Here is a 26,998-nt window from a genome sequence, read left to right on the forward strand (position 1 = left end):
GGTGATTGCATAATAACTCAAAAATAAAGTCTTAGCCTTATATATTGTGTGGGGAGGGTGTGGTTGGGGGAGGTGCGGTGGAGTGTGGGGGTGTGCATGTGGTGGGGTGTGGGGGCCTGGGTGTGTTGGGTGGTGTGTATACGTGGGTGGTTGTGAGGGGCGGGTGTGAGTGCATGGCGTTTGTGGGGTGTGAGGGAGTTTGGGGACCCCATCATGCTCAGCCCCTGCTGCGGTTGGTAGCAGCGGGTGGGGTGCTTGTGCCTGGTGTCAGCGCTGGCGCCCAGCAGTGCGTGGCTCCAGCTGGTGCTGCACATTGAGGCAAAGAGCACAACTGGGGTGGGCTGCCTCCATCACCAGGGCTCCCCGCCAATCATGTGCAGTTCCCACACCTGCATGCCACTGGCAGGAAGCTCCACGCACTAGAGCCAGCTGCCTTCACTGCTCCCTGTTGCTCAGGCCCTGGGACTCTACAGGGAAGCAGGGGCTGGGGCTCCCCTCCACTTCTAACAAAGCCCTGGGACCTGTGCAGCAGGGGGCAGTGCAAGCAACTGGCTCCAGCGTATGGAGCTTCCCTCGAGTGGTGCATGAGTGTGGGAACTGCCCGTGTGAGGCAGGGAGCCCCGGTGATAAGATGCAGCCTAGCCAGGCTGCGTCCCTCATCGCAACGTGCAGCATTGGCTGGAGCCATGCACCGCCAGGCGGCAGTGCCTGCTCCGGGCACAAGCGCCCCGATTGTCTCCGACTGCTGCGGCTGCTACCACCCGTGGTGGGGGCTATGTGCTGTGGGGGAACTGTGGGGGGAAGATAAAAGTCCACACCTCCCCATCCTCCCTCACACTTACACTCTGCCCATCCAAGCTCCACACGCCACTGCCCCCCTTGGCGCAGGCTCTGTGCTACTGCCAGCCCCAGCCCCATGCTCCGCGTTCCCACCCAGCTGCAGCTCCCCTGCTGCCCCTGCCCCCGCTGCTTCCCTATGTGCTGCCCGGAGTGGGGAGGATGCCAGGAAGCCAAGCAGGTCCCCCAGTGACTGCAGCAGTGGCAGCAGCAACCGTGCCCAGAAGCTGCTTGCTGGCTGGGCATGGCCCTTTCTGCACAAGGTGGGAGTGAGGCGCAATAGGGTATATTGGAGGGACCTGTCAGTGGCAGCTGCGGGTGGTCACCAATCTTTGGCTGGCACTTGCCCCCTCTCCCACCACCAACAGCGCTGGTGCGTCTGTGGGAGCTCCCCCGCTTACTGTCGCCATGTTCCTGCCACCACCGCCACGTTCCCACCATCGCTGGGCCCCCCCATCTGCCAGGGGCATGAGTCGTTCATGCTCCAGTGTGATGCAGCTGCACAGTAAGCCAGTTCAGTTTTGAGCTGTATCAATAGGAGTATTAAGTGTAAGACACAGGAAGTGGTAGTGCCTCTTTACTCAGCACTGGTTAGGCCTCATCTAGAACAGGGGTTGGCAACAGCTTTTGTGGAATCACTGGATCCAGCTCAGAGCCAGCAGGCTTTGCCTGTGCCAGAGCTGGGCAGTAAAGAGCCACACCACTGTAACCACCCATCGTGCATTAGACCACAGTTGGGAGAGTAGGGAAGAGCAACAGCAGTGTGGACACAGTTTGCAGATACCCGGTCCTAGTGTAGTTCTTGAGGGCTGGATGGAAGCTGGGCCAGCACCACAGGTGGATAGTGTGGAGCTGGAGGAAGTGGCAGTGACACAGGCACAGTTTCCAGCTGCTTGGCCCTGGTACAGGCAGGGGGAAAGCCATCTCCTGCCGATACATTGCTGAAGCCACCTGTCCTGCACTGCACTGGAATGGGGTTGTTTCGGCCTGCAGCTTTCACCCTGATCCAGTGTTGTGTGCAGTCTAGGGCTTTGTGTTTGAAAAGGAACATGGAGAAGTTAGAGAGGGTTCAGAATTGGGTGACAGAAATGATAAAGGGCTTGGCAGGAACATCATACAAGGAGAGGTTGAAGGATATAAGTGTTCAGTTTGTGGAAAAGCTATTAAGATGGCATGTGATAGCAGTATTTAAATATTTGAAGGACTGCTGTAAAGAAGAACGAGAACACCTTTTCTCTCTGCTGTAGAGAGCAGAATGTGGACCAATGGCTTGAAGTTTCAGCAAAGTATGTTTACACTGGAAATATTCAAGAGGTTGGATAAGCATTAGTCAAAGATGATCTTAGGTGTAGCTATGCCTATGTTCTGCTACTGGTGTTTCCCATGTTTCTGCGCTTTTTTCCCCTTCTTATTGCTACATGTGTCAGGAGTTTTTTTCACTTTCCTCAGAAGCTTTGGGTGCTGGCTCTAGTCCATGGGGATTTTGACTTGGGTGTACTGATGCTCCCGTTGTGTCTAAATCCAGAGGCTCCTGACTTATAGGGTCTGGCCCTCCACTCAGGGTCAGAGTGATTTGCCATATTTGGGGTCAGGCAGGAATTTTACCCCATGGTCCTATTGATAGACTGTGGGGGATCTTTGCCTTCCTCTGTAGCTGAGGTCTGGCCCTCTTTCTTGCTTGCATTTCTCAAGCATATTTTAACAAGCCTTGCAGCAGCAGGACACTAACCACTGTTTTCCCCCTGCTTTACTTGTGGCAGGTTAGGGTGCTGTGTGACCTTGTGTGACAAGGTTGTTTTTATAGTTCAGTACTGATGGTTGGATAGGGAGGATCCTGCATCAGACAGTGGTTTGGACATTAGATGACCTGCAAAGACCCCTTCCAACTCTACTTTTCTATGATTCTGTGATATAGCATTGGTGTTATCCATTTAAGCCACATCTACACTAAAGTTTCACAAAAATAATCACTTCTAATACTGGTTTAGTTGCACAGCTGTTGGCAATATTACGTCTTGGTATAGACAGTTCTCCTGCTGTCAGCCATTTTCATGATTATTTTAGTTAGACTTGCTGAGCAGCTTGAATTGGCATGCTGCTGAAAATGGTTGCTAGAGCAAGAGGGCTTTTGTGTTTTACGACTCCTGATACAACTAAACACGTGTGTTAACTGATGATAAAGATAGCAGGAACGGTCTATAAAAAATAATGAAGGCAGGACTTTACTCTTTCTTCAGTTTCTTCTTTTTTGTCTGATATCCCAGAAGTTTTCTAGTGTATATGCCAGACTATGGATGGTTAATTTGTTCTGTTCCATTTATTAAAATGTATATATTAAGAATGTTAGTAGCTGTTCATTGATGCATCTCAGTGAATCTTTAACAGCTTGCTGAGGACTGATATTTTTTTCTTTCTCTTTTTTAATATTATTATTTTAAGTTTTGAATAATTTGCTCTCAAAGTTGTTTCTGTTTTAATTGATCTTTTAATGCCTTGGCATTTAAGGACTTTTTCTTGTACTTTTATCTTCCTTCATCACATTCTGTTTCCCCTTTGACTTCGGACTTCCAATTGAGATTCAGTATTGCTGTAGATTTTGCTGGCACAATGAAACTGAAAAGATGTTTTTCCCCTTCTGGCAAATACAGATAATTTATTCAAAGTTCAATTATACTGGTTCCATCCAGCAAAGTGCTATGGTTGTATTCACACGCATAAAATATATCCAATAATGCCAGCCAAGCTAGAATTTGTAGCACCTGAGATAGTAATATGCCTGGAGCAAGAGTAGCTTACACAAGGAACTTGTTTTGTCTGTTCATTTTTTAATTTTTATACAAGAGATGCTCAAGCAGATAATGCCTTATAAATTATATGTTGTGATGTCTGAGGTAGGTTTTGGTATATTTTGTGGAACTTCCTTATAGTGGAACTTCAACATCTGTGTTTTATATGAAAAGATCTGTTAATCCATCCCAAATTTTGCATCACATAATTTAAGGTCAAGTTTTACCTGGTAGGAAAAAAAAAGTCTGTTAGTTTCCAAGTGCTAAGCAATTTTTACAAAATGACTTCTACCACAAAAATTATATTCTGATTTTCATGTGTTTTCAGGTTTCTCCAATTGACAGTCTTTGAAAGAAAGTTAACAAATGTACATATAACTATAATTCACACTTTCTGGGGTCATGCCATTTTGTCAATTAACAGAAGAAATGCGTTCTTCATTTCAAATGAACAGGGGTCTGGGTTTTCTGTTCCGCATGGAAAAACGGGAAAAAACCCAGATTTTCCCTTTTAACAGAGAAAAAAAGTAGATTTTTCATTTTAACAGAGATACCCATGGATTTTCCACTTCTACAAAGAGCTTTCTGCAGGCTGGCAGAGTTCCAGCCTGCAAGAGCTTGTTGCAAAAAGGGTGCCAAACCCTAAGCCCTGTCCCGAAGGGGAAGGGAGAGCAGGAAGGGGCAGGGCCTGAGACTCTCAGTCAACCAGGGCTTGGCTTAGGTCAGGGATAGACAAAATACGGTCCATAGACCAGATTTGGCCCATCAGGCCGTTCTATCTGGCCCCTAAAAAAAATTAGAAAATTAATATTTCTATGCTCCTGGCTGCCTGGAAGTGGTGGGGAGTGGGGGGAGAGTGGCAGCGAGCAGGTGTGTGAAGCACAATGAGAGCTTGGCAGCAACATGGGGCCCACACAGTGTCTCAGGATCTGTACCGGCAGGGCCTACAGTGGGTCAGCAGGAGTGCAGGGCAGCAGTGGGGCAGCAGGGGCTCTGGAACTGGGCTGGATCCCCCTTCTCCCTGCTGGTGCAGCCTGGCCTGGCTCCATAGACCCCTACTGGCCTGGGTCCCGTACTCCTGCCGCCCCGCTCTGGCCCCTGCTGGCACTGGCTCTGGGACACTGGTGTGGACCCTGTGCTCCCACCCAGCTGTCACTGCGCCCTGCACACCCACTCGCTGCCGCTGTTTCCCCCTCCCCCCTGCCACCGCTTTCAGTGCTTCCCTGCCCCCTGCCAGCCACTCCTGCACCATGTGGTTCTTAGCTGCATAGCCAGACGGCAGGAGCATGTACCCCGGGGCCAGGAGCGGGGTGGGGTTGTGTCCATGCAATGAGGGAGGAAGAGCAATGAGGGAGGGACAGTGGGTGTGTGTTCATAGGGCGAGTCCCACATGCATACCCCACCACACACATGCACCCACACCTCTCCTTGCACTGCGATACATGCAGAGCCCCCATACCCACACCCCCTCACACACCCCAGCCACCCCCCCACACAGCTTCCTGCAAACACCATACTCACCCACACCCCACGTATCCACACCCCCCACACCCTCCCCCACATACTTACAGCCCCCTACAAGCCTATACCCACTGCCCATGCCCTCCATCCCCCACAATATACAAGAGTAAGACTTAATTTTAAGCTATAGTACAATCACCTCTGTGTACACTACGCAAACGCATATAAATTGGAATAAAAATATTTTTTGAAAACAAATTAATGTTGTAGATGTTTGATTTTTAGTTTAGTATTGGTTCTAAGGCAGGAAATCCCCTTTCAAAAGGAGTACTTCTGGGGGCAAGAGAAGGGACTTCTGGTGGCAAAGGTCAGGGGTTAGATGACGGGACTTCTGGTCACAAGATGGCAACCAGGGGGTGGGGCATATAAACAATTACCCACCCCTAGCTTAGGCTCACTTTCCCTCTTAGAGCCTTTGAGTTAAGTGGGGCTTGCAGAGGGCTGGGGGCCAGGTGGAGGCCCTCTCTGGCAGGGGTAGGGGGCACCAGCAGGGCTGGGGGGTCCCTGTGGGGTGGGGGTGGACCTAGGTGTGGGTGACTGCCAGGGCTGGGGGGGAGGGTTGGGGGCTGTGGAAAAAGCCAACAGGGTGGGTGGGGATCAGGGCAGAGGGGTGTGGGTGGGCGCTGAGGGAGAAGGGAGGTGTCCACGGGAAGCTGCATGTGGAGGCATGGGGTCATGCACAATTGCGTTGGGCAGGCTTCTGCTCGCCTCCATGAGCAGGTTCCCGCTGAAAACCCCACATAGAGGCACAGAGCTTGCCCGGCTTGATGGTGTGTGGGTCCCAGTCCACACAGCATTGGTCTGGGCAGGCTTCTGCTTGCCTCAGTGTGGGGCTTCCAGCACTCGAGCGGGAAGCTGCCCATGGAGGCGTGGAGCCCGCCTTGCCAAATGGTGCGTGATTCCGATCTGCAGTGCTGCTATCTGCATGTGCTGGCATGGAGCCAGCCTGGTCTGGTGTGATGGTGCATGCCAGTGGTCTGGGCTGTCTCCATGCCAGCACATGCAGGCCCTGGGACTCAGCTAAAGGTGCGCGCCACTGGTGGCCTCTGCCTGCTGCAGCCATGAGCACCCCAATGACCCACTGACTGTTGTTGCTGATCTGCTGGCGATGGGGGCTGTGCACCACAAATCCCACACCTGCCTACAGGCACCCCCGACACAACCATACCACTTGACAGATTCATAGGTATGTTTCTGGTAGTGAGGTTGTGTATTCTGGGCAGTGGAGTGGAAGGTTTCATGGCAGGAGTCCTAAATCCATGGCTTGCAGACCTGTCCATGAGCCCCTCCTATGTTGCTGCTTCAGGAGAGAGACTTCTGAATCAGTTCCATGATGACCAGCAGTTCAAAAGAATTGCTGTCAAGGTTCCTGTTTTTTATGGAACTTTTCAGCTGACTCAGGAGTATGGGCTCTTCATGAAAGTAGTGGCCAAAAACATTGAAGATCCTGTTCTTTTTCAGCTCTTAAATCCATTCACGAGTGGAGCATTTGAGTCAGTTTCACAAAGAGTAAGAGTTGCAACAAACATCTTGTAAAATGCCCAGCTGGCTTAGAGGCAGATCCTTTTCTTTGCAAAAGGGGCCATTGCTGGGTTGGAGATTTTCTTAATATAGTAGCATTATGTATCAGAACTGAATACTTATGCCCAGCGATTAGCTAATAAAACACATGAAATATCTCATTTCCTCAGAACACAGCCAAATTTTTGTTTTCCTAAAACTTCCACTAGTTTTTCTTTCGTATCCTTTAGTACAGAAGGTCCCAAGTTGCTTCTTATTGTGTACCCACTTCCAGACTTACCAGCTGCCCGCGTACCCCTCCCAGCATAGGTTTAATAGTTTAACCCCTTAAATGACAATTATTATTATAATTAAAATTCCATCCATCATTACACAATTTCTCCCACATACCTGCCAGAGATGTTGCGTACCCCCAGAGGTGCACATACCACAGTTTGGGAGCCCCTGCTTTAGTACAAATGTAAACTTGTGCCTACTCTTACATATTCCTAGTAATGTGCTTTTAAGCCAAAACTGGAGCTTGTTACAGTAAAGAAGAGAGCATATAACTTTTTTTTCAGAACTCTGTGAACATAGGAATGAAGAGAAGGAGTCATCTATTCTGGCCTGCTGTTGGGGAGTTTGAGGAAAAGGATTTATTCGAAGGGGATATCCCTTCTGGGTCAAAATCCACATGGTTTGTTGTCATGTAATATAGTTCTGACAGCAAGATTGTGTGTTCTGGATACAGGAGTAGAAAGTTTATGGCAGAAGTTTCAAATTCATAGCTTTCAGGCACATTGTCCATAAAAACCTCCTACATTGCAAGCAGCCGCAGAGAATTAAAGTTACAAGTGAGAGCAAAGTGTGTGCCCACCCATAACGTATTACTTGCTCAGTATTGTTGCCCATGGACCACTGAAAGTTGAGGACCACTTATTTATGGTATGAATTGCTTTAACTTTTCAGTTACTTAATTTTGTGCTAAGAATTCTTTGAATATTACCAACAGCTACCTGTCATGCTGTTATATACTTCTGTGTAGGGTAGCCAGATTTGATTTTATTAATTCAGACATTTCAAGTGGGTTCCAGTGTAAAATCCAAACAAATCTATCAAAAATTATATTAACAAAAAAGCACTCTTGAATGTGTTTGTATGTTGTGAAGCTTTTTTCTTAGTTTCTTGTGTCAGTGAATTTGAAAAGATGATTTATTGTTTGCACTTCTATTTTAAAAATTCACAAGGAGATGTTTAATTAAAAAGGAACCTCGTTTACCACCTTGAGGTGTTTCTCAGTGTAACTGAAGCAAGGGAGATGTATCAATCTATCTTCCAACAGCTGCATTTATTGGTATACATAGAATCAGTCACTGCAGTAATTTATCAAAAGTAATTTTACTATGGAGACTAAGCTTTTTGTGTTGAAAATTCATGCTGAATATAGTCATTCCATTTTGTCTCCTTTATTGTTTATTGTTAAAGTATTTTTTCTGGTATGTGGTATTGCAGAATATTGAAGTTCACCTGAAAAAGAATTGGTTAAAACAAACCTTTTATCGTTTTAAATTTTTTTAATGTATTGTCTGTATAGTAGATTTTTATATGACACTCATTTGCATTCCTTTTTTTGGATAGTGGGTATGTATGCATGCAGCTTCAGTTGTTATATAGATATCAGTGTCAAAGAGCCAGGTGAGAGTTCCTTGATCTGTAAGTGACAGAGATAGAAACACGTTAGGAATACTTCTTTTTAAATGATTGAAAGATAATACTGTAATGTGAGAATTGTACATGTACGTTAGACCAGGGTATCAAATGTATAGCCCACAGGCTGCATCTGGCCTGTGCAGCTGATCTATCTGTCCTGCCAGGCTACAGGGCTAAACACAGACAGTCAAAAAGCCTGAGAATTGATTCAGTCTAGGCAATTTCCTCTTAAGCTGTGTAGGTTGAACCAATAACCAACTGAACCGATGTTCAGTTTTCAGTTGAGAAAGGCAGAGGGAGGCCTGCACTGAGCCAGGCCTGTAGGCAGGTGAACTAGAGCATGTCTCCCAGACTGCTGGCCATTGCCAGTCCAGCCAAGTGTCCCTGATTGTCTCCCCAGGACCTGCCCCCAACCCTCTGCTGCCCCCCACAGGGGGTTGAGGATTCCCCCATCCAGTTGCTGGACTACTTTGGGGGAGCGTTCCCCTCAGGAGGTTTCCCCCAGCCTGGGTTCCCCAGCCCAGGCAGCCCTGGAGAGCTGAGGGAATCCCCACCCCCTGCACCCTTCTCAGCTGCTGATTGCTTTAGCCACTGCCACAGGGGAGGAGGCATCCTCCTGGCCAGGTGCCTGCCCAAGCAGCCCAGCATGGGGGCACGGGAGAGCCCCTGCTTTGGTGGGCTTCCCTCTACCCCAGCCCAGGGTCCCCCAGGTAGCTGAAGGGAATTCTTCTCCTCCCAAGTCCGAGATCTGCTTGCCTTAGCTGCCGCAAGTCTCAGTGATAGCCTGGGGCAGCTTCAGAGAGCAGAGGGAAATTCTTCCGTTCCCCTGCAGAAAGTTTTGCTTCAGACTCACAACAACTTGGGCAAAATCAGCTGTGAAGAAACAGAAGAATTTCCCACCGCTTTCTAAGGCTGCCCCGGGCTATCCCTGAGACTCCGAGTAGCTAAGAGAAACAGCTCTGGGGCTCCGGGAGAGGAAGAATTCGCCTCAGCTCCCTGGGGCTGCCCGAGGCTGGGGGACTCTGGGCTGCAGTGAGAAGACCCTCTCCCCACCCCCCGCCCCAAGGCAGGGGCTCCCTGGTGTGCCCATGCTGGGCTGCACGGGCAGGCACCCAGCCCCTCCCGGGGCAGCAGCTGAAGTAATCAGCAACTGGGAAGGGGGAGAGGAAAGGGCTACCAAGGGTTGAAAAGCCCCCACCACAGGGGCTTTCCTGTCCCCCACATGACATGTAGATCCTGGCTAGGGAGGCCTGGGGGTCTGTTCCCCTGGCCCTCCCTGTCCCTATGGGTTGATGGACACAGGCAGGAAGCAGTTTAAGGAGCACAGGAGTGAGGCAGTCTCTGCTCCCCTCTAGCAGACAGCATAGCCCAGGGCTGCAAAGCATCCTGGTATGCTGGGGGACTGTGAGTTAACTGGAACCAGGATGAGATCTGAGACAGAAGTTCCATAAACTGGTTTGACCTAAGTCAGTTAAATCTGATCCAACCAGGTTTATCTTAAATCAGTTTTGACCATTTTGAAAGCAGTTTACCTGAACTGAACTTCTGTTTTGTTACAGGTTTAAGCCAGTTTCCAATCACTTAAGTTGGTTTATGTGCAACTTCCATCCCTAGCCCAAGGGGCCCCTGGAAGTTGAGGGTGTAACTGAGGAGAGAGGCCTGTGCCACAATTCTTGAGCCCCTGTAGACATAGTGCTTGGAGGCAGCAGGGTGAGTGTTAGCTGATGTAGGTCCAGCTGCACCCCAGCCGCTTTGCCTGTCTTCACTTTTATAGCCATATCTCTTTGGCCACTGGCCCCCCAGCTGCCACATGTTGGCTCTTCCTCTGGCCCCCAGCACACAATGGGAGCCAGAGCTGCTCCATCACCGCAGCATGCCCTGGGTCAGAGCTGGAGCTGCTGCCTCTGCTGTGTACCCTGTGCTGCATCCAACCCACAAGGAGCCCAGGGGTCCAGATCTGGCCTGGGGCACAAGATGAGTTTGCCATCTCTGCAGTAGTCACAGTGCCTTAAGACATGGGTTAAATTCACACAATCTAGAAATAGGGATTTCAGATATAAAACTTTGTATTCCATATTCCACTGTTTCTGTTTTGACTGTAGATCACAGCAAATGTGATAAATATATATATAAACTCTTTATTGTTTTGAGACTAAGAGACAAAGAGCTCTACCACGGCTGCACCACGACCGTCCGTGCCACTGACAGGGAGACCGCGGAGATCCCCATCCGATTGGGGGTGAGGCAGGGCTGCCCCCTCAGCCCCATCATCTTCAACCTGGCCATGGAACCGCTCCTTCGAGCCATGGCAGGCGGCCCCGGCAGGCTCGACCTCTACAGCCAGAAGTTGAGTGTCCTGGCCTATGTCAACGACCTCGTTCTCCTCGCCCCTGACGCCACCCAGCTGCAGCAGATGCTGGATGTGACGTCCAAGGTGGCCAGGTGGATGGGCCTACGCTTCAGCATCGCCAGGTGCACCTCCCTGCACATCGACAGGAGGCAGAAGAGCTGCCTCCTGGACTCCACCCTTGCTATCCAGGGCCAGGCGATGAGGCGCCTGCATGACGGTGAGGCCTACTCCCACCTGGGGATGCCCACCGGCCACCAGGCCAAGCAGACGCCGGAGGAGACCATCAATGGGGTCGTGCAGGATGCCTACAAGCTGAACTTGTCCCTGCTGGCCCCCTGGCAGAAGATAGACACGGTGAACACCTTCCTCATCCCCTGCGTTGCTTTCGTCCTGAGAAGCTCGGCGGTCCCCAAGACCCACCTCAAGAAGGCGGACACAAAGATCCAGTGGCTACACCTGCCACTAAGGGCCAGCAACGAGGTCCTGCACATCCCCTACCGGCAGGGAGGTGCCAACATACCCCGCATGGGAGACCTCTGTGACATGGCGGTGGTCACCCACGCCTTCTGCCTCCTGACCTGCCCGGACGCAATGGTAAGTACCATCGCCGCCAGCGCCCTCGAGGAGACCGCTTGCAAAAGGATCAGGAGGCAGCCAACCGGACGTGACTTGGCCACCTTCCTCAGCGGCTCGCAAGTGGGAGAAGTACACCCCGCTGGCCAACTTCCTGAGGGGCCGCAGCTACGATGTGATGGTCGATGCGCTCATCGTGGGAACGCTTGGAGCCTGGGACCCTAGCAACGAGAGTGTCCTGCGTGCCTGCCGCGTCTCCTGCCACTACGCCAAACTGATGCGCTGCCTCATGGTGTCTGACACCATCCGTTGGTCCCGTGACATCTATGTGGAACACATCATGGGCCACTGCCAGTACACTGACCCCACCAGACAAACCGCCACCGGACCCAGAGGGGGCCACCTGAACGCGCGGCCCCCCCCCCCGCGCGCCAGATGAACCTTCACTTTGAGAGGATTCTTCAACAACGGGCAACCCTGTTCCACCCAAAGAGGACCCCCGCGATGAGACTCTATATGGACTGAGACACTTTTTCTTTCAACCACTTCTTCCACCATTGCGGACCATTGTAACGGGTTTGTGTGTATCTACTTTTTCTCTGTGTTGCGAACCCCCTCCCTCCCCTTCCCCCTTCCCCCCTGGCTTAGTTGGCTAACATTGTATCTCCTGTAACCTAGTTGCGTTCCCCTCCTCACCCCCATCTTTCTATTGTTAGTCCCTTGCTCGGGCACTATGTATTTCCCTACTGGCTTTGTCAGCTTTTTTTGGATTCACAATCCTAAACAGTTACTAATAAAAGTGAATCTGATACAACTAAATTAGTTATCTAAAAAGCTAAACTGACTTCCTGGTTTTTAAATCTTCTTTCTAGTGAAGATTTTTGTGTACTATAACTTTTTCAAGCTTTTGTTTAAGAAAATGTTTTAAAAAGACTAACTTAATTTGAAGCAAATGACAGAGTCAGTGGAATCATTTTGTTCAGTTGAGACTATAATGACTTCTCTAGAGTCTATATTTCCCTTAACGGTCTTTAAAATACATCTTGTTGATGCACAGCAGTTCTTCAGGGCCATAATGATCTACTGTGTCAATTCTTACTTAGGGAATTTTTAAGATATGGGTCTTTGGCATGATAAAAGGTAACAGGTCTTCAGAACAACCTCTCCATTCTATCTTACTAAAAAGTTTATCATGTTAGACCCCCTTTTCCTATGATTTCATAAATCAACTGTTTAAAAAAAAAAAAAACCCAGGCAAAAGTCTATTCTGAATTTTGGCCAGGGGCAAAAACGTGTTCTGAAAACTTTGTAATAGAAATAAACCTGGAAAGTTTCTGTTAAGTAATACTAAAAATAAGTAACACTGAAAAAATTAAAGATGTCCAGAACTTCTCTTTTTTTAATAATCCTATCAGAAAAAAAACGAGTAAAAATTAAAATTAAAACTCTTCATTTTATTAAAGAATGGAGAAGTTTAAAAAATGTCAGTGCTCCCCAAGTTAAGCCTCTATATTAAACATCATTTAAAATGGCTGTTTGCTAATGGTTAAAAATCTCTGATACACAGGTTCTGGTCTTCACTTCTATTAAATTCCTTGTTTCAGGGATGTATTTGGTAGCTGTGTCAGTGAGATGATACCTTTTATTACAGCAACTAAGAAAGCACAAAGAAAGATAATATTTTTGTAATTTCTTAGTTGGCCTAATAAAAGGTATCATATTTGAACCAAGAATTTTATAGTTTTGCATTAAATTCCTTTGCATTTTGAAGTAGCAGGAAGTGGACATCAGATTTCCTTTAATAGTACAGCTAGAAATGTCCTTTGTGCACAGGAATCCTTAGTTGGCATTGAGCTGCCACAGCCATCTTGTGTTTTCTCATAACTGACTGCATAGTAACATTAGGGCGACCATCCACAGTTACTGTAAGAGCATTCCTGGGAATACTGTAATTTTTGTGCCCCCCCCCCCCCCCCCCCCCCCCGGCCTTTACTGGGTCCCTGGGCAACATTACTAAGCCAGTATGAGCTGCCTCAACATCACTTTGCTCTCCCTGTAAACCTCAATTTCAGTTTATTTTTTGTGACTATAAGCAGCCTGGGAAGTTTCTTCAAAGCAACATATTGTTTGCAAGCCATAAGTTGAAAACTACGGTTTTAATTTGTCACAGTCAGACTTGAGGGTTATGAAACATTTTCTGCCACTTTTGCCCAGTCTAACATTCCTTTGGAATGAAAACAATTGTAGCTGAGAAAATTGCAGACGTATTGCCTGTCCTCTGTGATATTTTTGGTTGCTGCCCATTCTAATTTATTGGAGATTTCTAATAAGTATATGGCATTGCATAAGAATGAACAATAAAACCACTTTGTAAATTTAATAACAACATGACTTTATCATTATTGCTCTCTGATTTGATGTATTGGCTGCATCCAGATGAGCAAGCACATGCTTGTTGGGGCATCTCAAAGCAGTTTGAGATACCATAAGAGGCACACTAGGAACAAAAAAATGTTTCTCCTGCATATTTGCAATGCAGACTCTAATTTTGATACTTGGAAATCCTGGTATAAAAAAAACAAACCACCCTGGGAAAAAGTGGCACAGGGCATGCTCTTAGAGCATGTCTGGAGGCAACTGGCAGCTGGGTCCTCCAGAGAGATGCTCTAGCGTGTGGCCAGAGCATCTCTATGCTTGCTCCATGTCCCTTCTGCTCCAGCACAGTGCCTCAGCATGCTGGAACAAACAGAAGTGGGACAAGGCTGCAGTGTTGGATTGGACCCAGGCTCTGTTCCTTGTAAGTATGGATGTATGGGTGGGAGGGAATGTGTGGGGGTGGGGGGACTGTTCAGGATGGTCCCTCCCCGCAGCAGTAGTAGCAGTAGTGGCCATGGGTGTGCTTATGGCACGCAGCTGCATGAGACGTGGGGTTGTACATGGGATACAGTGCAGGCCTGGTCCACTTGTGTGCCCTCATATCCTGCGGCCTCATTCATGTCCTGGGGCTGGGATGGAGCTGCTGCCAGGAGGGAGCCTAGTGGGGGCAGGTGGGGGCTGCAGGCCAGGAGTGAGGGGCAATGGTGGGGCTGTGGGTTGGGAGTGAGGGGCACGGGCCGGGGAAGGGCACCAGCATATAAGTGCTGCTCAGCACCCCACATCCTGGTGAGTGAAGGGGGCAGACACAGCTCTGATTTTTCTATGATAAAAAAAAAACCAAAAACCAAAATCAAATGCCAGAGCACATAGATATTTAGAATTAATTGTATTTTGATGACCGAGGCACTGGTAGGCTTCCAAATTGCTTTAAACTTGTAAATATATCAATAAAGCATTGTTGAACTGATCTCTCTCTATATAGTGGCATTTCATTTTAATCATGGAAGAACATGTATTTTGGGTATTTTAATGAGAGAATTGAGGGGGGGGGAGGGGAATTATCAAAGAAGCTGCAGTTCTTAAATGGGGATCACCAGGATCTCTGCTGGTGAGGCAAGTGGCAGGACCTGGGTAGAGAAGCCTGCCCAGGGCCAGCACTGGGGACCCAACTAGAGGACAGATGAGGTGGCTGACCTCCTGGCCATTTGGGACCAGGAAGATGCACTTCAACAGTTCAGAACGGACCACCGCAAGGAGCTCATCTGGACGATAGCTGCCCAGATGGCAGAGCAGGGACACCCGAAGACGTGAGAGCGCAGTGCTGCCTGAAGGCCAACTGTGCAGCCACGGCCCCCTGGCAGCTGGCCCAGAGGTGCAGGAGGCTCTTCTGCAGTGCCTGTATCACAGCCCAGGGAGCCTTGTGGTCCCTATCTGGGTCTCGTAGGCATGCAGTCATGGGGCCGCAGGTTCAAGGGGGGCAGATGCTGTCACAGATGGCAGTAGGTCACAGCCAGGCAGTAGCCCCCGCTGCCAGACTGCTGCAGTGGGTAGTGTATAGGGGCCACTCTAGGTTAAGGCTGCTTCAGCAGTCCAGCTGGCACAAGGGGCTAGTGTGCCCAGATACTAACGGGCCAGGCTCAGAAGCTCATGTCTATTTGTAACATTCAAAATAGCATGGCCCAAAGGCTCATCTGGCTAATGAGTAGCCCCTATTTTATGGAGGTGAGTGGGTGAATGTTACAACAAAATACTTTGGGACAACTAATGAAAAAAACAGAATAAGTGTGTCGTGTGGGTCAAAATGTGAAAATAAGTGCTCCTGAGGGGGACACTGAGCAGAGCCCCCTGGGCCGCACCCACTGGTCCTTTAAGGCATCCAAGGAGCTAGTGGACACTGCCCACTGGTGCTCTGCCCGGAGATGTGCACAGACAAGTGAGAGGAAAGTAGCCCCGCAGTCTCCGGGCACCTTCCTGGCCAGTGCCTCCTTTCTGGTCAGATACAGGGCCCACTTGGCCAGGGGCAGGAGGAGGTTGACCAGGAGGTCCCAGGACTTGGTGGGGCCGTGGATGTGGTGACCAAAACCAAAAAGGTGGGGGGTGAAATTCAACCAGAATCCAAAAGGAGACTCTGGAGGTGGAGGGGCTGCAGGCTGGTGCATTCGAGGGTCATGTGTGCCAGGGTCTCCCTTTGCCCACAGAAGGGGCAGGAGACGGGGTTGTCCTCAGAAGCTCCTGAGGGCAAGTAGCCCTGAGCTGCACATCAGGGCAGTTTTATACTGCTGGAGCCAGCCTCCACCTCCCCCTGGCTGAAGATCCAGGAGGAACTGGGCAGGGCCACTTTGCCCCAAATGACACATTTTGCCCTGCACCAAAGTGAATGTTCAGGCATGTGTGCTGAGGCACAAATCTCTGGTACAAATTTGTGCTGCTGCTGTTTGAGCTTCTGCGCGTGCACATACTTGCATGTGTGGACACATCCATTGTGTTCAGTTTTTGTCACCTTTATCTAAAAAAGTAATAACAAATGGAATAAAAATCAGTTAATAAAAAATAAAAGAACATTATGGATAGGTTCCAACAGTTGCACTGTTTAAGATAAATTGCAGCTCAACCAAAAATGGAGATATGATCTGTATGTTCAGAGTACCAGCTCTGCATCCTTGTTTTACTTGATTGATTTACTGATGAGTGCCCACTCTTTGTTACTGAAGTTTACCAGCTGCTAGTAGATGATTATATGGCAACAATAATCAAGATATCTTTCTTTGTCATCTATCTTTGGCCATTTCATGAAACTGTGCCTCTTTCTACTGTGATTCATGACTTTGTAACCATTACATTTAAAGGACTTCAGTATATTTTGCTTAGGGCTAGATTTTAGATAATCTCTGAAAGCACTAGGTGGTGGTTCACTTGCTAAAGCAAAATCTATAATAAAAAACATTTAGTAGTACAGTTGATTTAAGGGTATGGTTGTGCTTTTTCTTATGGTTGTGAAATTTTTTTTCTTTCAACAGTTATCTATACTATTAAAGCCCTGATGGTTGTGTTGATGTACAAGTGCTTTCTAATGTACAGTTTATGTAACTTGGGAAACGGATGTAAATTGTATAACAACTCTTTTACCATTATAAGCACAGCTACACTAAGAGGGCTTTGCCTGTATAGCTATACTAGAAAATTATTTTAAGTGGAGTTTTTTGTTTGTTTGTTTTTACTTCAAGCCTGACAGCAGTGGTTTGTTGTTTTCACTGGTTTAGTTTCCAAATTCAGTTTCAAGTTTTGCTATGGACTTGATACCTGTCAATTTGTGAAATTTACCTCTGCTTGTAAACTGTATTTTTTCTTTGATTTAAGAGAGACTGAGCTGTTAGTGGTATCTTCTTCAACTAGGACCCTTAGCTTTGGAAATCCCTGAAAAGGTCATATACACTAGGTTTGAGGTAGGGATTGGAATAAAACCCAGGTTGCCTGACTCCCACTCTTATTTGTGTGCACTAGAAAAGTTTTTGAACTATAGATCATGCAGTTGTTTGAAAGTAGGTACCTGGCCTACAACTGCTACCTTCTCTTAATTATATATGATGTTACCTAAATTCACTGGGTTCCTTTACATGTATATTGAGGCTGCTCCGATACACTGTAATTACATTTTGGAGCACACTCAATTAATTAATGTACTCCAGCAGAGTCCAGCGTCACGTGTATCAACATCCCCATGCTGAAAAATGGCAGTGGGGGCACTTTAACTAAAACTCATTCAATGAGGCCCCTGCAGTGATGGAGGGGGTGGGGCTGGGGCAGGGAGTAGGCACTGCACACCCGGGGTGGGGCGGGGCATGGGACAGAGCCATGAGCAGCTCATCCGGGGGATGCGGGAGTGGCTTCCACCGCTACACACACCCCAGGAGGGCATATAAGGGCCTTTGCCCCCAGATCTGTGCATGGGGCAAAGGGTGGACTGCCACTGTGGGCTCGGGCCAGGGCTGCAGGGAGCTCTTCCCGGCATGGGGGTTGGGCCAGGGCTGTGCTTGGGGTGGGTGGCAGTGGTGGTGGCACTGGGAAGGGGGACTATGGGGGGCTACAGTCACTCCAAAATTCGATGTAGCTTCCACTCCCAGTACTTCTGCTACCTGCCCCAAGCTCAGCCTGGCCCAGCTCCCCCTCACCTTCCCCCCCTGCCCCCACAGGAAAAGCCTGGCACTGGCCCTGGCTCCTTAATCTGTGGCCCCCTCCCCCCCCAGGCCCCTTCTCTCCCCCCTTGCCCTGTCCCCCACAGCAGGCTTACCAGCCAGATGCTGCTGCTTTCCATGCTGCTGGGCTGCATATTGGCAATTGGATTGGTATCGGCCAATATGGCTTGTTAAAAATGGGCTATCAGTATTGGCTCAAAAAATCTCTATGGGCACCCTTAATAAAAAATGTTGTCTGCAGTATTGAGTACCACATTGAATGCACCATAGGGGCGATGTGTGCTTTGGTTACTCTTAAGTCACCTTGTAGAAGTATATTATTGGAGAACTTAAAGGAGGAGGGAGTATAAGATTAGTCCTTCCATTTGGGATATACAAATAAAGCATTTGTTAGATTTGGACTGAATGGGGGAAAACTTGTCTGCTTCTGGGCTGGCAGTGAAGATTTTTTTTCTTGTACTTCCTCTTGCTCTTGAGCCTTGTAATTTAAGCCTTGCTAACAGCAAATATTTTTTTTTGGGGGGGGGGGCACCATTTTTAAAGCAAAACATTTCTCCCTTTAAAAAGAATATAAAAGTTCTGTCAGTTCATTTAGCCAGTGTTTGCAGGTGTGTGTATGTATGCATGTTTGTCTGCAAATAGTGTTTTAAAAGTATCAGAAATCTCTGATTAGGTAAATTGCACTAAGAAGAAATATAGTTGTTACTACCACTGTATGGATTTTACTGTGTACAGTACCCTGGAGGTTTCCTGACCTGTTGTGTAAGCCCTCCCAGCCTTCTCATTAGGCATCACTGTGTTCTTCCTTCACTGACTTTTTCAAACCACAGGATATATGACTTCCATAAGGAAATAGTATACTTATTTTAAGAGCACAAAGTAGGTAATTCAGAGAATTGTTCTCAGTTCAATGAATTGGGAAGATTTTTGAGGAAACTTACTATTATAGAAGGAAAGAAAGTCTTATTGAGAGACCCACTAATTAGAAAAGTAATTGTAGTTAAAAGTATAAGCATTGTTGAAAACTAAAGACTATTATATACTGGACAATAAATAAGATTGGCTTTTAACCTTGAGTAAAATGTTACCATAAGGTCTGATACTATGAATCATAATATGAATTATTTAAATAAAAACTGATGTATTCCTAAATTGTTAATTACCATCATTTCTTTTTATTTATATACCATTAGTTGCCACACTGTGCAGCGTATGCTCCAGACACACAGAAATATAGTTTTTCCCTGAAAAACTAAGTGTTGAACAAGTTAAGCAGTATTGAGAGGGTGGGTAAAAGATCTAATTAGGGGTGCACCGATATAGAAATGTTTTGGGCTGATACTGGTGGCTGATTTTTAAGGAGCCATATTGGCTGATACTAATCCAATTCCGATATGCAGCTGTGGAAGTTGGAGAACAGTGTTGGGCTGGTAAGTCTGGTGTGGGGGCAGGGGTGGGGGGAGGGAAGGAGCATTGTGGGGGCAGATTGAGGTCCTCCCTGTGATGGAGGGAGTGGGGCAGGGGCAGATGCTGCTCAGCCGGGGCAGGATGGGGTATGGGACAGAACTACAAGCAGCTTGTGCAGGCGGGGAAGGGGTGGCTCTTGCCATGCATGCACCCTGGGAGGGCATGGGGGTTGTGCCCCCGGATCTGCGTGTGGGCTGTCACTGCAGGCTGGGGCTGCGCTGGGCTCTTCCTGGTGGGGGGCTGGACTGTGCTGTGCTTGGAGTGGGCAGCAGCAGCACGTGGAGGGGGCTGTAGAGGGGGTTTTAGCTCCCCCCAAATTTGATGCAACCCCCCTGAAATCCACTCCCAGTACTGCTGCCTCCCATCCCAAACACAGCCTGGCCCAGCTCCTCCCCCCGCCCCAGCTGGGAAGAACCCGGTGCTGCCCCCGTCCTGCAGCAACAGCCTGCCCCGCCCTGCCCCATGCGCAAATCCAGGGCACACCTCCCCACGCCCTCCCAGGGTGTGTTCAGGATAGGAGTTGCCCTGCCTCTGCCCCCTGGACGAGCCGCTTGTGGCTCTGTCCTGCACCCCGCCCTGGCTGAGCATCACCTGCTCCAGCTCCACTCCCTCCCTCACTGTGGGGGCCTCAGTCTTCCCCCCCAAACCATGCCCCTACCCTCCCCCCGCACTCCTCTTACACCAGACTTCGCAGCCCAACACTGGTCTCCCAAGCTATCAGGCTGTGCTCCTGGCCCTGTGCGTGCTGTGGCTGTGCGCATGCACAGGGCATTTATGTGCCACATTATCGGCCGCATCAGGCAAAAAAAAGCCTTTTTCTGATATGGTCAATTTCCCCCATATCAGTGCCTATCTGATATGGGACCAATGTATTGGTGCACTTCTAGATGTAATTGTTGTGCATTTCAGATGTCATCCTGGGAATTGATTTATTAATTATAAGAATTATGTTAGAAGAGGAACATGAAGAAGAGAATGATGGATCAATGGGAAGGATTTTGTGCATGTACATAGGTTAGAAACGAGAGCAATTGCTTGATAAGAGAAACAAATGGAGAATTAAGACTGTATGTAATCACTAATGTTGCAAAAAAGAGTGATTAGGGAGGTGGCTAGACCAGGACAGGTAAATAAAAAGGAACAAAATCATTTAGAACTTTGAACATGAAAAATGAAATTTTGAAATTTATGATGGACGTTTTGCTGTATATTCACGTTTATTGCCTAATTAACATTTAAGATATAGTTAATAATTGATACAAAAATTATTTTGTAGGTGCCTAATGGATAAAAACTTCGTAAGGATTGGAAAATGGTTCATAAGGCCCTATGAAAAGGATGAGAAGCCTGTTAACAAAAGGTAGGATAACATAATTCAAGATGAATCATGATTTATTGCTGCATCTCTCTCCTGCACCATCTTTTCTTCATTTGTAAATAGCTTTTTGCTTGCCAGTAGTTGCAGTAGCTCACGGAGATAATTGAGTAGATTCTAAGGTCACGTTACTGATTCTAACTTGGGCTGAAAAAGTGAAGTCGATTCTACAATTGTTTGTGTAATAAGTCTGAACGGTGGCAGTTCTTTGTTACTCCAAATAGTCAAAGCTCACCAGCTGTTTAATTTTTAATGCTTTACCCTAAGCCTAAACTCACGTTTCTAATAGTGAAATAATGTCTGCTTTTGAAAACTTTTAGCTTTAAAAACTACTTAGATATTTCCCCTTAGAACCACACGCATAGTCATTTGACCAAAGCTTGTAAGACTGTATGGGTTTTCTGTAGCGTCTGTTTGTTACAAGTTGAGAGTTGTTTGCTTGTATTTTTTCTCCTTAACTGTATTGCCTTGATGCCAGTACTGTGCTTCATATTTGTTACAGCACACTATTGCAGCTGGTTGCTTTTGACAGCATGTTAACAAGTTAGCTCAAAGCAGTAGTACTTCATATCACCTTGCAAAAATAAAGTGAAAGTTGAATTTATCCACTTTCCTAATATGAAAACATTGCTTGGCATGTGGATTTCTCTCCATTCACAGTATTTGGAGACTGTGGGATGTAGTAGTTTAATATAGTTTTTTTACCTCTGGAAATCAAGTTTAAAATTTTTGTTTAGTTCACAGATGAAATGTATTTGACAGTCTCATGCTGTTTCCCAGTGAGCATCAATCAACTGTATTAAAGCATCTGGCAGCTTGTGCTCAAAACAGAATGCACCTACAAACATAAATGCACATACATATTGTGGAACGTATTTTAGGAAAATAAATGTGAACTTAAATATATTTAGCTATTATAGTTTATGTCAATAGTATCCTCATTTTACTGACAACTTTAAAGAGGTTTGACACTTGGATTCCTAAAATGATTGTTGTATTAAAAATATTTGCATAAAGACAAATATTTGCATATTAGAAATCTTGGTGAATGCATAAGTGTTTGTGCTTTTTAAAAATCACATGTATAGTAGTATTAAGTACATTCTTGCTTTGTTGTTGCTGTTACTGTTTTGGTAAGAGTTCAAGTATGTTGCCTTTTGTGCTCAAAGACATAGCGCTAGGACTACAAAAATGGGCAATACTTTTGCTTTCAAATAGCCAATGGGAGGTTACTGAGACTAAGCCCTACTTACTTAATGCCTAATGCTTTTTTTTAAACAAACAAGAAGCTGCCTTTTTTCCTATTTTCAAGCAGTACAGTAACAGGACCAACAGAAGGTGAGTTAGGATCAGGGAGGAGTGATTGACAGGTTTCAGCCATTCAGTATTGTGCCATAGGTTATGTCTACACAAAGTCATTTCTATCTCAAGTTAATTGACTGCCATTTGATCCAACATAAATTAAATATTTGTAAAGGCTGGTTTAGATATTTTTGTTTATTCTAGGTTGTGCATTTTTGTACTTTACCTTAGATAATCTAATAAAGGGTAGCAAGAGGAGTGAGGGAGCAATTGCTAGTGTTTGTTCCTTTCAGCACAAAAGCACCCTGAGTGATGACTTCATGCGGGGAAAAAAGTTGTATTGACTAACTGTAAATGCAAGGCTGTAGGCAAAGCAATCTGCAATTTTAACATGTAAGCTGGTTAAGGGTAGAATCTCGGGGGCAGCTAATGTATTAAAAAGCACCTTTTTCCTGTTGAAAACATAGCTTGGGGCTGGGACAGCTGTAGCCGTAGATAAAAGTAGAAAAACAACCCCTGAAGTTTTGTCTGTAATTGTCCACCACCTTTCAGGGTACATTTAAAATAGGTCTAAAAAGACAAAGACTCCTCACTTCAGGGTTCAACATCCATAGCAGGGATGAGCAGCCAGAGATTCATGGTTGGTAGGGGCAGGGAGCTAAAGTAGAGTAAGCAAACATCTGGCTAGCTGTCAGAGAATCAGTAGACAAGGATCTATGAACTGTGTTGAGGCTGGATTAAAAGAAGAGGATCAGAGGGAGCCTGTAACCCTGGGAATAGAGAGGAGGAGGTATGACCGGTTAAGAAGTACTAAAAGGAAGGACAATGGAACCTCCTGCTGGAAGGGAACTGAACAGGGGAAAGAAGAAGATTATGTAGCTGTGTGTAGCAGGGTAGGCAAGAATTAAAGCAGAGGAAAGACTGCCTGCTCATCTCTAGGAGTGAGGGAGTAGTTGAGGAGATTAAAATAGAGAACCATTTTGGATGTGGAGGGAGGGCAGAATTTATTAAGGAAGAGGAGGTGCCCCAATGAATTTAGTCTGGTTAATTTTATTTCTGAAATCAGAAATTATTTTTACAGAAGAAAAGGGGATGCATCACAAATACCATTTGTGGAGCAGACAGGTGGATAGACAGTATCTAACAGCATATGCCTTTCTGCCTTACTTATTTTGGGAACCTGTTAGCAATGATTAGAAATGTTCTGGTCTTTGGTTCTCTAGGACTACTGTGATTAGTAGGAATATAAGTATTTATTATAATGCCTGCATTACATATATTTAAGTATTATTTTTGCGCACACGTGTGTGTGTGTGTGTGTGTGTGTGTGTGTGTGTGTGTATATATATATATATATATATATATATATATATATATATATATATGTGTGTGTGTGTGTATATATATATATATATAATATACACACACACCCCCCCAACCCAGAGCATCAAAAGTTTCCAGAATTTCACTCCGATACAATGCCTTACTACTGCCTTCTTAGATGGGGTGGAAAAATTACTAAAGTCTATTTACAATAGCTTCCAGAGAGCATCTGGATTTTATATAGGTTTCTTAAAGCATTGCCAATGTATTTTAACATAAAATATTCTTAGAAACTTATCCCAGAATTTTTTATATAACACATACATCACTGTGAAGAGAAGTAAAGTGAAATATTTACTTTTTGGCACTTAAATAAGAAAAATGGTAAAGAAGCTAGTTTACAGTATGAACTAAGCACAGCTCCTTAATTTAAATAGTTAGGCTGTTTTAAAGTTGCTCAAATATACAAAATAATTAAAAATCTTGTTTGTGGTTTATATAAACTGTGGGCTAAAACAGTGTGTGTAAGAAAAAGTTTTTTCACAACTGAAATATTTGGGGTTCAGATTATTAAAAGTTGGCCCCTCCTTTTTTAGTTAAAGGCTGCTGAAATGTAAGATTAATCAGATACTTAGATATCCAAGAGACCCTGATTTTTTCCTGCAACAATTGCAGGTGCTGGAATGCAGATATAGTTAGACAGGGATGAAAGTGTAGTCCTTTGTCTAATTCAGCCTCAAGCAAGATTTTTCAAATCATAGTCCTATCAAATACTGCATAGGCACAGCTGCAATTACTATTTATAGTTAACTGTTGCAGCTCATAACTTTATAGTCTGGACTTCTTTTCTGCGTTCTATAAATGAGTATATGGAATATGTCTTCTAAGACATGCAGTGTTGTACATACATGCCTGCAGCCATACTCTACTTTCCTCTAATCAAGAAATTTTACCAGCTGATTAGAGTTTGATCACTACTTGGATACTCTGGGCATGGTCCATGGCCATATGCATTTCTTTGTAGCCTTGAAAATAGGGACCTTGGACAATGTAAGGATGAAGATTAGAACTACCAGATACCTTAAGAACTGTTTCAGTTCAGATACTATTGGAAACTGTAGCGGCTTTTGGCTGCTTAGAAGTAGAAATCTTTCAGGAGATCTAGATGCTTCCTGAAGTCATTTTTATGATTCATTAATTGGTAGTTTTCCACTGTAGTACCACTGAACCCGTGCCCCAACATGTTCATGGTGCTACATTTTGGACAGACTGAAAAATGGAGGTTCTGACCATGGTATACTGTGAAAATTCAATAGCATTTTTTTTTAAGAGTTGGAATATTAATTCTAGTGTGCTTGCTAAACATCAAATCATGGAGTTTTGTTTACAGAAACTTTTCTTGCAGTTTCAATAACAACTGCATTCCTCTTTTACTTCCTAAAACTGTTGTGGTTTGTTACTGTAACCTTTTAAACATCCCAGAGCTTATTGATGAGGTAGCTCATGTTGAATTACATTATCAATTTCTTTCTCCATTATTTTAAGTCTTATTGATATTAGTTAATATGATAACCTATCCCTGTACACCTATTCCATAACTTCATGACTATTTGATTAGGTATGGAGCAAAGTATATAATTCCTTGTTATTAATTGTCCCTTTTTTCAGACTGACAACAGAAAGAGAGAGAGGGAGAAGATTTATCTAGGTTCTTAATATTCAGTATTGTATAGCACAGGGGTCGGCAACCCCTGGCACACGTGCTGAGTGTGGCACGTGAGGCCATTTTGCTTGGCACACAGCGGCCAGCCCCAGCTCCAGGTAGCTGCTGCCAGCAACGGAGTCCGGGCTGCTCTCAGCAGGGCTTGCAGCGTCCCAGCTGCCTGCTGGGAGCAGCCCAGGATCCCGGCTGGCAGCAGCTCCTCAGAGCCAGGGCCGGCTGCAGCCGGGAGTCTCCAAACAGCTTTGCTGGGCTCCGCACCGGCACGTGCAGGCACGCCTCGGAGCAAGCGATGGGGGAGGGACCTGAGGCAGCGCAGCTCTGATCTCTCCCCTGCTCCCAGCACGGAGGTGATGAGCTCGGCACAGCTGTTTGTAGCCAGCCTGGGCTCTGGGCAGCTGCAGCAAGCAGCAGGCATGCTGCAAACAGCTCTGCTGGGCTGCTCTGTGCTGGGAGCGGGTGAGAGACCAGGGTTGCACTCCCTCAGGCCCCTCCCCCACCACCCACTCCAAGGTGCTCCTGCACATGCTAGTGCGAAGCTGATGCCGGAGCCCACACAGCTGCTGGAGCCTCCCAGCTGCAGCCGGCCCTGGCTCTGGGGCGCTGCTGCCAGCCGGGATCCTGGGCTGCTCCCAGCAAGCAGCTGGGACTCTGCAAGCCCTGTTGGGAGCAGCCTGGGCTCCAGCAGCTACCCAGAGCTGGGGTAGCTGCTGGCAGCCACAGAGCCTGGGCTGTGTGGCAGGGGCTTTGGGTGGAGGGCAAGGGGCAGTAGGGCTGGGGGACAGGGGCTTTGGGTGGGGGGCAAGGGGCACAAGCAGGGCATCCTGCCATGTACCCCTTGCCCTCATTTTGTTTTTCTGCCACGCTGGCACTCCGGCGCCTTCCGAGGTAGGCATTGTGGTGTTTTTTGGCACTCCGGCCAAAAAACGTTGCCTACCCCGGTATAGCAGAACCCAGATATTTCACAGAATTAAATACCTTACCCTGTGAAGATGAGAGTTTACAAAGTAACTAGGATACAGCTGTCCGCTGTATCTTTTATTTCAAAGGGTGCTGCTCTTCCAGTCAACTGCTTAGGACCACTGATAAGCTCCAGTTGATTGGGGAAGTGATGCCATAAGCACAGCAAACAGCTGAGCAGTTTGTCCTTAATTTTTGGCAATCTATTGCAAAATAAGTGGGTTGTGAACCACCCAGATATGAAAGTTCTGGGCTCTACTATATATGAGTTCCTCCCAGAGATAAAAATTGCAACTGCTTTCCCTCTCCCACCACCTTGGAAATTATGGCTGAGCCTCTTAGGCCTAGAAACCTTGGTTGAAAAACAAATGAACAAACTAATATTTATGATTCCATAGCAACCCCCCCAGAGATTCGTAAGGACCTCTTTAATTACACAAATTAGAGAAGGAGAGAGAGAGAGAGATTTCCTGTATGCAACGACTTACAACCGATAGCAAGAGACACGTCAGAGGTGTATGGTGTATTTTCCCATTCCCTTTAGCTCAGGCCAGCATCCTGTATCTTTCTTTTACGTGGGTTTAAAAGAAAGGTTTTGCAGCCTTGATTTAGAAAGAACCTTTTTTTTTTAAAGACTGGTGTAGTTCAGACAGTATTGGTCTTTGACTACATAAATAGTTTCCCTGGAATATGTCTTTTAAAGTCCATTTCAAAGCATAACCTTCCCTTGACAGAGTTTGAAATGTTTGCATTCCAGTTGCACGCAATAGACTGATTTGTCTATTTATATATTATGAGCATTTGCTTTTTGGAATAGGTTTAGAATGCTAGATCAGAATGCTAATTATTAATCCAGAATATGTTTTTTGTATGCTGCTGCTTACAGTTAATTTCAGACATTCAAAATGCCAGTGGCTGGATTCTTAAGGCACGTTAACACTTCCATATATGCCATTCTAATAACAAAATCCATTTTTTTTCATATTGGTTCAAGTGGACCACACC

At 46.4% G+C, this 26,998-nt stretch overlaps 1 protein-coding gene across 2 annotated transcripts in view; it reads left to right on the forward strand.

Moving 5' to 3' along the window:
- MED13L (mediator complex subunit 13L) overlaps positions 1-26,998 on the forward strand; it is a 402,047-nt gene that overhangs the window by 205,478 nt on the left and 169,571 nt on the right. For both annotated transcript variants that reach the window (XM_006266403.4, XM_059713565.1), the window contains one exon: positions 20,590-20,673. In XM_006266403.4, the coding sequence (XP_006266465.1) occupies positions 20,590-20,673 (84 nt within the window). The remainder of the gene's footprint in view (positions 1-20,589; positions 20,674-26,998) is intronic.

Source organism: Alligator mississippiensis, chromosome 10 (genome assembly GCF_030867095.1).
Source record: "Alligator mississippiensis isolate rAllMis1 chromosome 10, rAllMis1, whole genome shotgun sequence".
NCBI lineage: Eukaryota > Metazoa > Chordata > Crocodylia > Alligatoridae > Alligator > Alligator mississippiensis.